Here is a 10,964-nt window from a genome sequence, read left to right as displayed (position 1 = left end):
GGACGTTGAGTATACGGCCCGTGACTCTGCCGTCATGGGACAGCAGTGCTCGGCTCCGAACAGAGCCGCACGGCCGGACGTTGAGTATACGGCCCGTGGCCCTGCCGTCATGGGGCAGCAGTGCTCGGCTCCGAACAGAGCCGCACGGCCGGACGTTGAGTATACGGCCCGTGACCCTGCCGTCATGGGACAGCAGTGCTCGGAGGAACTGACCCAGCTTACCGTGACTGTCTGCATTAATCAAGGGCTATGTCGCCTGCCCTGGAGTTAATATGCGCAGTCACCCTGAATTACATCGCTGAGTACAAAGTTTCCAAACGAGACCATCGCAGCAACGTTTGAAATGCGGTTGCTAATAAGGACGCAGCGGTGCGGTTTTCCGCTAAAATCAGGAATTTAGCAATAACAAAAGCATGACCTTTCCCTGTTTGTCAAGCTTGAATGGAACAAGGGCCGTAAGACTTCGATCCGTTGGTTAAAATCCGTGCTTGAATGTGGTTGCAAAGCCAAGTGTTGGCAAAAAAAGGAGCGAGTTGAATTTGAACGTCACTCAAGGTGCCACACTAATCCACCCGAACAGGCGCTATCTGCACAAATGCATCAGCGGTACCAGCCTAGCCTCCTGCGTTTATTAGCACCGCATGCACAGTAAAACAAGAACGACTCTTGTGAGGAGTTGAACGTCCAGAAGAGTCTTCCCACGAAAATTCCCGCAGGCCATTCGCGTTAAACCCCTAAGTCACCTGCGCGTTAGAGCCGTGTCGTAAACTGAGCGCATCATGGAAACCATCACTCCGGCAATGACCTAGAGATCCTCACCTAACGACGCACTGCTTCGGTAGTCCCCGTGGCCCTGAGCTATGTCGAAATCCTACACCAAGGTGACGCAGCGCGATGTCCAAGGTCAGCATGACCGATCATCCTGCCTGTTTTTGGCGCGGTACTCGGCCATTCGTCGGCCGCGCGGGCTCGGCCGCGGGCGCGGCGGGCGGCCATTAGAGGCGGCCTTGGCCTCGGCGCTGGCGCAGCTAGGCACCTCGTGGTGTTGCTGTGGGAGCAGTGCTCACCGCGCTGTCCCGTGCGGAGGTCCACACGCACTTCCCCCACAGAGTGGCCAATGGAAACCGGCTCAACGCTCCGGCACGCGCAGCGAACAAGATAAGACGTACGGTCACACTAAAACGGCTCAACACTGGCACGCACAGCGAACAAGATAAGACGCACGGTCGCACCATAACTGGCTCAACGCTCCAGCACGCACAGCGAACAAGATAAGACGCACGGTCGCACTATAACCGGCCCAACGCTCCAGCACGCACAGCGAACAAGATAAGACGCACGGTCGCACTATAACTGGCTCAACGCTCCAGCACGCACAGCGAACAAGATAAGACGCACGGTCGCACTATAACCGGCTCAACGCTCTGGGGCGCACAGCGAACAAGATAAGACTCACGATCACACTATTACCGGCCCACACCGGGCCGGATGACAGGGATCTCATCTCAGTGATTTGTACGTGACCAGGTGGGCAGTTGTCATCTCAGCTGTGACGTCGAAGACAGTTCTCAATTCCGCTGCTCCCCTGTGACTCGATTCAGTGGACAGTTCTCCCCTCAGTTTTTCCCCTGTATCTGGTAGACAGTTTCCACCTCAGCCCTTCCCCCTGTGACCCGGAGACAGTTGCCACCTCAGCTTTTCCCCTGTGCCTGGTGGACAGTTTCCATCTCAACCCCTCCCCTGTGACCAGGAGACAGTTGCCACCTCAGCTGTTCCGCCATGGCCCTGCAGCCAGCTCTTACCTCAGCGGCGTACTTGTGGCCGTCGACGGTATGCTCCGAGCCCCGCTCGTCCTCGCGGCCCCAGTGGCAGTGGTACTGAGCCAGCGCGTACGTGCCCTCCAGGGGGCCGCCGCGGATGGAGGACTGGCCGCCCATGTAGTCCACCTTCCAGCCGTGACCTGACAGCGGCGTGTACGGTCACGTCAGGTCAGGCCACAGCGGGTCACACCAGGTCAGGTCACAGCGGGCCACACCAGGTCAGGTTACAGCGGGCCACGCCAGGTCAGGTTACAGCGGGACACGTCAAGTCAGGCCCAGCGGGCCACGACAGGTCAGGTTACAGCAGGTCACGTCAGGTCAGGCCACAGCGGACCACACCAGGTCAGGTTACAGCGGGCCACGCCAGGTCAGGTTACAGCGGGCCAGGTCAGGTCAGGTTACAGCGGGCCACAACAGGTCAGGCCACAGCGGGTCACGCCAGGTCAGGTTACAGCGGGCCACGCCAGGTCAGGTCTACAGCGGGACACGTCAAGTCAGGCCCCAGCGGGCCACGAAAGGTCAGGTTACAGCAGGTCACGTCAGGTCAGGCCACAGTGGACCACACCAGGTCAGGTTACAGCGGGCCACGCCAGGTCAGGTTACAGCGGGCCAGGTCAGGTCAGGTTACAGCGGGCCACAACAGGTCACGCCACAGCAGGTCACGCCAGGTCAGGTTACAGCGGGCCACGACAGGTCAGGTTACAGCGGGCCACACCAGATCAGGTTGCAGTGAGGCTACTACATGTCAGCTTTGATCAGAGCAAGGTAAAACCAGGTCAGATCAGATTATGACAAGATCACTGCAGGTCATCTCAGGCCACAGCAGGATCACGTCAGGTCATGTCAGGTCAAAACTAGGTCACATCATGTCAGATCATGGCCTGGGTACGTCAGACCAGAGTGAGATCACGTCAGGTCAGATCAAAACGAGGTCGTTTCATATCAGTGACGTGCTCAGAATTAAGGCGTGTTATTTATGCTCATGTTTTTATATCACGACGCAGGAACGCTTGCGAACGCAGTTAGCAGGGCAGTGGCGCGTACGCCGAATGCTGGAGCGGCCACCAAAAGCTCGAAACCATCGCCTCGTCGTCTCCACCATAGTCGGCGTGAATCATGACGGTGCTCATGGCGACAGCCGCCGCATCAACAGTAAAAAAAGAAAAGCTATCTCCGTTGGTGTGCTGGCACTGGCAGACATAAAGCCGTTGGCGGGATGCCAGCTGCCGGCTGGACTGACCTGTGTTGCCGATGCTCTGCTGGTCGCTGGGGTCGTAGCTGATCTCCAGAGGGCTAGTCTCCAGCACCGGGTCAGGCCGCGTCTTCTCGGTGACAATGTCGATCGGAGACTGGCGCTTCCCCTCGCCCACAGGGAACTGTCTCGACCATGTCTGAGGACCTGAAACGGCGGGCCGCGCTCAAACACAGCGACTGCGACTCCTCTGTCGATCGGAGACTGGCACTTCCCTCGCCCACAGGGAACTGTCTCGACCATGTCTGAGGACCTGAAACGGTGGGCCGCGCTCAAACACAGCGGCTCCGCCTCCTGTGTCCAGGGGTGGCTGGGCCTCGCACCTCTGCTGAGGCGTACCAGGTCGTGCTCGATCGTGCCCCTCTCCCCCGGAAGCGTTCCCTGATCTTCTCAGACCGGATTCAGATGCCCTTGTCAGTCCAACGCCTCCACCCAGAGGGCTGTAGCAAAAGCTTGTTCTTCGTCGGCAAGACAACTTTTCCAGGTGCAGTTGTCTGCGACGTCCATGCAGCTACGTCACAAACCTGGCCCCGCACTTGGACTACAGTAGCTCGCGTATGGCCCAGCCACGTGCAGCGCCACCAGGGCCGTCCCGGAACGGTGTCTGTCAATGTCGGACAGGATTGCGGCTTGGCTTTCAGCGTGTACTTCAGCTCCCCGTCAACCTGGCATGAGCAGCAGGTCAGGTCACTCCCCTATCGTCCACCCCCTGGGTCGTTACTTCGACCGCCCCGGTTCAGCGAACACCGTGCCCCCGGGCGTCTGGCCGGTGGGCCGACCGCCACCCGCCGGAGAACAGGGCCACTAAATTCAGAGAAACCTCGGCTGGTGTTGGCGAAATGGGAACCGACATGCGACCGAAGTTGTTGGGCAGCGCTCGCTTCTGCTGATAAGTCTAACGGCTGCTTCGTGTGCACAGCATTGGGTCGGCACGTTTCCAACGGCAGACGGACGCATCCGTCACGCGTCACATTCCGTCTCCGCGTCACGCTGGCCACGTCCCAGCGGGATGGAATGCAGTGCGCTACACACAGAAGATCCAGCACCCCCAGAATGTGTGGGCGAATATCGTTCCAGCTATGCAAGGGCATAACGATGGCTGTGGGGTCTTTGACGCATTTGGGATACAGGCATCATTTTCATGGTTATACGGCACATTTCACCACGGCATGTACTGCCATTTGCAAAACCGACCTCGTTTCTTGTTTGCACATGTAAAACTTGCGAACTTGCAAATGCAACACTCATCAGTTAAGGTGCTGACTGCTTCAACTGGCAACTTCAAGATATTTGTGGGTATCGCCGACAGGCAGTTTTGAGCGGGGGGAGGGGGGGGGGCTGTATGTAAAGGCTGCCAAAAAACATGCATGCGATGCCATATGTGATGTCTGTGTTACGGCTGCGGCGTGCGCAGGCTGTACAAGAAGCTGGTTTTGCAAGTAAAGAGCCGGAGTCAATGCCCACAGCGCCTGACTGTGTCTGGCCAACGCTTCTCGATGATGGCTATCGGGCCCAGTTACCAGTAACACGTACAGTAACAACCCATATTCCCTGAACGCTGGCATCGTAACGGTTTCGTGCGATTTGCAATTCACCGAATGGCCAGTCCCATTGGCAGCCCGACAGCAGGCCCAGCAGCGCCAGCGTATGCGGCGTGATCGACACATAGCGGTCTCCATCGGAGAGTGACGATATCTCCAGCGCAGGCTCTGCGCAGGCCGTTCTGCGCAGACTCTGCGCAGGCCGCTCTGCGCAGAGTCTCACCGCACTGACGGGCCGACCAGTCGCGCCCAGCTTCCCGGCGACACCCGAGATCTGTATCAAAGGTCTCGCCATCCCTGCTGTGTCACCGATGTTCGGCGCTCGAGAGGCACGGCAAAGACGAGGATCCAGTGCGCCCCGGGCTATAGGCTTGTTAGAGGTCTGTCCAGTCTGCTGGAGCATCCAGTGTGCCCCGGGCTACAGGCTTGTTAGAGATCTGTTCAGTCTGCTGGAGGATCCAGCGCGCCTCGGGCTGTAGGCCTGTTAGAGGTCTGTTCAGTCTGCTGGTCACCATGAGCCTCGCCAATGGAATGTGCAGTTCGGTGACAATGCGGGCATCGTAACATACAGGGGCTTTTGTGAAATGCTGGCATCATACGCATTACACGACCAGATGCACTTATTTCAGCTCCACTTATACGCAAGGCCACGGTGAGTTCGAATGGCTAGGCAATTAGGGAGAATGTCCAAGAACAAACTCGTGGAATTCGACCTGACCTGTCGCGTCACAAATGACTGACAGATCAACAAATCGCATGTGCTGGGGTCGCATATTCCAGGGACATCTCCTATCGTTTGAACTAGCCGTTCGCTTAATTGGTTCCAAAGATATTGAGGATGGCGTTCAACGTGGTCTCAGCAATTGAAAGATGGTAAATGCCCCAGAAATACAAATAAATCCATATATTTGAGCATGAAGTCCACCGGTTGCCACGCCAACGCCAGTACAGTTGTCCGCACAGCTTCTAACTGCAGTAAAAGCGTTCTGTTTGAAGGGAAGTAATCAAACACTGGGTTTAATCTGCCCTGAGTGACGTCGAATTAACGACCGCTGTTTAAGCCCAAGCATTACTTTACGCTAATGGTGGCCGCACGGTCTAATTTCGGAGCACATGACAGTACAATCAGCTTGAATAGTGAGGGCACCGATCCGTGGGATGTACGCACCGATAGAGAGAATGAAACAGTCTGCTCCAAGCGCGAGATTGCGCCTTGCGTAAATGGGCAGTAGCACAGATTCTGCCCCCTCTCTCTCTTCCTGATGTATCGAGAATCACTGATTCGTTTTTCTTCTAGAAATCGGTCTGTCGCAAAGTGTGCTACAGTTCTGAACGGAAAAGTTTCAAGACTTTGCAAAGCAGCGGGTAAAAAACCAACTTTCGGATGCTTTTCATCCCTGACTGCTGATACGTAAATGGTCACATTTATATGCAACTAACGAGTTCACAGCCGAAAGGCCTACTCGTCTGCTATACAAAGGAGGCATTTTGACATGACATAATAATAATGGCATGATCGTCACATCCTTTCATAACATCATCTTCCGAAGACCTTATATTTTGTACACGCACTTGTTGGTATTTAGCTCACAACTGAACAGATTATAACACGCGACCAACTGGTCCAAACCGCTCCCGGACGATGAGGACGCTCGCGTTTTAGAGCGATCTACGCCGCTCTCTGGGATGGTCGGGTGGCCTGCGGGCGTCAGTGCCGCTGACGCTTGGGACTGTACTTTGGGGGGGGGGGGGGGTGGCGGGGCCCCAGGTATCTCAAGCGTCGGTGTCATGCACGACCAGTAACGGCTGTAAGCCCAGCTGGCTCAGACCCGACGTGGCTCATGCTTGTTGGCGCATGCGCCCAACTGGAGGCGCAAGCGCCGTGTCGTGGCTTAGAATGGGACCGCGAGGCCAGTTCCAAACGTTAAGCTGAGCGTGTTTGTAGTTTGCATGATTTTTGTGTAAAACCGTGAACAAGATCTTATGCCGCGTATGGTGTGCATGCAATTTCTAACAACTGGATGCCTGTTCGAAATTGCACAGCGTTTTGCAATCATTTATCAATCGCTTTTCCTTGCAAGTGCATATTAACCAACTGTTGTTCATTGCTACCCTAGATGAGAGAGAGAGAGAGAGAGAGAGAGAGAGAGAGAGAGAGAGAGGAGAGAGAGAGAGAGAGAGGAGAGAGAGAGAGAGAGAGAGAGAGAGAGAGAGAGAGAGAAGAGAGAGAGAGATAGGAGAGAGAGAGAGAGAAGAGAGAGATGAGTGAATGGGAGAGAGAGAGATAGAAAGAGGGAGGGAGGAAGAAAGCGAGACAGAGAGAGAGAGAAAGAGAGCAGGAGGAAGAAAGAGAAAGATGTTGAAGGGGTTGTTATTTCCGGCTATTGTACTGTCCTTTGCCTACGTATTGTCTTTGCCTATATGTTCGCCTATGTCCCGTTGTCACGTCCGACCACGACCGAGGGCCGTCTCAAGCGAGGCTTCCCACGTGACATGCGTGGTCGTCACGCGTGCCAGGCATTCGCGATTTCGTTACACTCCCTTGCGAATGCCGTTCGTGACGAGCGATGAGATAATGTAGTACGTGCCGTTTTTGGGAGCTGCTTGACAGGATCCGGATGTCTAATGTTTTAAATAATCCTCTTCGACTCCTAAAGACATAGGATCTGTGGGCTATTTTTTCAACTCGAATCCTTTTCATCGCATGGCTTGATTTGTTTGCTTTAATTTGTCAACCTTTGAAATTCAGCCATCTTCGGAATGGGCACCGAGATTTGGAGAGCCCTGCTCGTATGAATATTGAAACGCAATACCCGTGCGTTAAAAATGTGTCACTCTATTGCAGACTTCCGCTATCTCCTGTTGTATGATTTCATGCTTGCGGACTGTCATATGCTGTAAAACGATATATACCGAAACTATACCCGTGGTAAGGGATGCGCGGCAAAACTTTTTAGCTCGACTTGACACTAACATTTCAGAGTCCTTTTTTTAAAACACATGAGAAATACGCTATCTTTCTCCTCCGCAAAAGACTCGGCATTTCCCGATCTTTTGACTTAAATGTTCTGGTCTACCTAGACCGCTTAACCATGCACATCAAACCTAAGTTCTTATTATGCTAACAAAGCAGAGGAACTTTCGAGATTATTTGAGGCCCAAAGTGATCACCCTGCATGTCATTGCTTATCACCGATGGGGAAAACCATGCGCGCAAGCCGATTACCACAGCGCGAGCGTGAGTGGTCGCACCCACCTTCTGCCCGCGCGCCGACATTCCTCGCGCTTACGCGGGACCGGATTTGAGCGGCGTGGCTGGTCTTCCTCGGCACGCGAGCGCCTCCAAAGTCACGTGACATCATCACATGACTGGCGACGCTCTAGGTCAGGTGGCCGCATGGTTACGTAACGCTTGGGATCACGTGCAATTCGGGAGCAGCCTGACGGTATGCAGATCTGCGCATCATCGCAAACGGCCATGAACCGCTTTCCGTTGGGAGAAAGAGACCGGGGCGTAATATAACTATAGTGTCATATCCAACATATATCATTCTGGAATATGGCGGCTTCTCAATTTCCGCAGCAAAATATTTCTGTGTTTACTGACACGTGGCATTGCAGGATTCTGCAGCGCTGCTCCATCGCTAAGGGTCATCGTGCACCGCTAATGGGCAGTCCACAGACACGTTGACCTTCAACTCCCTTAAATTATGCTGCCTTGTGTCGTTCAGCACAGGTCTGCTAGACCAGCCGCGGGCCACAGCCCGGGTATTTCCACCCAACGGTCGTGGGAAGGTTGCACACGCCTACCGCTCGGACCCAGCGCCGCCTGTCCAGCCCTCTCCTGGCGCCGCCTGTCCAGCCCTCTCCTGGTGCCGTGCTGAGCGTTCTCGAGTGTGCGCGGATGTCGAGCCGCATTCACGGCCGGTCCCGGGACAGGCCGGCGGCTCGAGGGGCTTAATGTGCCCCGCATTAATGTATCATGTTTCAACTTGTGACGGCGTAAGAAATCAAGTGTAGAATGTATGGGCACATGCACTATCTCGTAAACTGACGCTGAACCCTTCAGTCATGCTTTATTTTCACTTTACTTGTACTAGCCAGTTGTTAAGTCCAATGTATTGACCGATGACCGATGCGAGGTTGTAGAACACTCAGTCTAATAATTTACCCAATGCGTGAAGAGCTCTCCCTCGAGCATCCTCCCACGGCTCAGCCGGCCGGACACCTGGGTGTTCATGCTCGCAGTTTAAGCTCAAACAACTTTGGCCAGACGAAGAGAGATCAGCCTGCAACTGTTGTTTCCTTCAAAGCATAGCTGCATGTGTCATGTGTCATAGGTTATAGTGTCATAGGCTTACAATTTGAGTTGAATCTGTTTCTGGATTGTATCATAGAAAAGGAAGTCTTGTCAGTCATGTCGCTGTTGTCATCTGTTGTGTTATCTTACTGTTACGCGATACCGCTGCATTTAAGTGATTCACGTCACTGCGAGGGCAGTCTGGGATCCCAGCAGCCGTTTATCACCGCTCCATTTCGACTGAGTCATTTGAGTCACTTGGGTGTTAGGTGTAAACGTCACTGGTATGAAAATCCCATAGACATACACGTTCCTGCTGCATTTAAGAATTTTACATTATGAGCCAAACCGGGCAATATAGCCCCGTGACCTGTGATGACCTTAGTTGACTTCACGTCCATGGTTAAATAAACGGCTTAATTGTGAATTGCATGCATTTACACTCCATACTTAACAGCTATCCAATTACCGAATTTTTGTCTAAAATGAATGTTGCCAGAACTAGTGGAAGGATTCTGCAGGACCTGATCCCAGTGTGATCGGTGATCGTAGATACAATGTTTTCACCATTACAAGTCTGGAGCACCGCTCCCAGCTTGAATTAATGCGATCTGGCGCGTGATTGTAAATATGGCGCCGTGGTCTAAAAAGACCGCAGGAGTGCCTCGTACGTGGAAAAAATGACCCAGCAATTATGGGGAAAAAGCTGCAGAGTTTGCTACAGCTTTGCTACAAGTTACAGCAGGCCGTCTCTGCAACGCCTGTGCCATCACGTTTGTCACAACTACGTGCCGGCACGCCTCGGGCGGAATGGCGTCCGCCTACGCGGCGCGCTCCGCCTGTGCCGCCTACCGTTCTTGGATCCGTATCCCCAGCCGGGCATGGCTGCGTGTCGTCCGTCGTCTGTCGGAAGCCCGTGCACTTCTCCGTCCGCCGCCGTCCGACCACTGCCGACGCGGCGGCGCGCGCCCACTTTAAAAGCGTGCCGCGGCGGCGCGCGCCGACGCCCACGTGACCCGCCGACCTGGCCGCGGCGCGCCGGCGGCGCGCGCGTGAGGCGAGGCAGATACGCCGGCGAGACGGTGGCCGGCGGGGTATCCGAACAAAATGTTGACACGTCAATGTCGGCAGACAAAAAATGGACCGTAAAAACTATGCTCAGAATAATCGACATTTAAAATATTGACAGTGCATAATACAGACATGCAAAATAATGAAACGCGAAACATGAGTTACGCAAAAATTGGCCCCATCGAAATTGACATGCTGAATATCCGCACGCTGGCTGTCGTCAGAAGCTGGTCTATAAGCTGCTGGACATACGGGTTTCCATACACGACACAAGGAAGGGTGACCTATGGATCTGAACAAATTGTGTGAGCTACCGACAACTTTGTACGACCCAAAGTCAAACATGTCTGCCTACTGCGGTGTAATTCGCTTCCCTGCTCGACAGTTGCCAGAAAGCACGATTTAAGCCAAAAATATCAGACTTTCGTAAACAAATTTTCCCCTGTCATGGCCTGGCACGTCACCAACGACATCAGAAAATGAAACTACACACCAGTGTATTCGTATCGAGACAAGCAGTCTGTTTTCGTATGTTTTACCCGAGTGCATTAGGGAACGAAATGCTTTAGAGAAGTGACGGCAGCTAGAGGGAAGTTTGGTGTCGTTCCATCTTGGTACAGGAAAACAATGATACGCTTCTGCACGCACAGGTCACGACCTTTTTCTAAAATTGTTGCGTTTTGCTAACTCAAATTGCTGTTTTATTGCCGCCCCAGAGCCCTAAACGCCGCCAACAGATACCTGGCGTGACACCCTTAGAGGCCCGGCGTTCTGTCCAGGGCTCTGGTATGCCGGATAATAGGTAGGTGACGCCCCTTTTCGGCGCATATTCGCAGCGCCAAACTTTGCCGGTGCCGCACCTAAAAGAAACAGCTACAGTTATTCTTAAACACGACTGCTGCAGTGCCAGATGCTGTCAGTTACCTTTGTTTCGTTTTTGCTCACTTCAGAGGCAAGAATCAAACTATGTTGATATAACC

The 10,964-nt window shown here is 53.8% G+C and overlaps 1 protein-coding gene across 1 annotated transcript; it reads right to left on the bottom strand.

Moving 5' to 3' along the window:
- Positions 1–1,676: 1,676 nt before the first annotated feature.
- Positions 1,677–9,859, bottom strand: LOC119090689 (carbonic anhydrase 2-like). Its single transcript, XM_037213541.1, has 3 exons — positions 9,766–9,859; positions 3,061–3,219; positions 1,677–1,960 (listed from the first exon to the last, which is right to left on the bottom strand). Exons 1-3 carry the CDS (start codon positions 9,794–9,796, stop codon positions 1,692–1,694), a joined length of 459 nt encoding a protein of 152 aa, XP_037069436.1. The 5' UTR covers positions 9,797–9,859; the 3' UTR covers positions 1,677–1,691.
- Between the last annotated feature and the right edge of the window lie 1,105 nt (positions 9,860–10,964).

This window comes from Pollicipes pollicipes, unplaced genomic scaffold (genome assembly GCF_011947565.3).
Source record: "Pollicipes pollicipes isolate AB1234 unplaced genomic scaffold, Ppol_2.1 Scaffold_3087;HRSCAF=3621_pilon_pilon_pilon, whole genome shotgun sequence".
NCBI lineage: Eukaryota > Metazoa > Arthropoda > Thecostraca > Pollicipedomorpha > Pollicipedidae > Pollicipes > Pollicipes pollicipes.
Note: the sequence above shows the minus strand (reverse complement) of the source record. Positions and strands in the feature narration are given on the sequence as shown.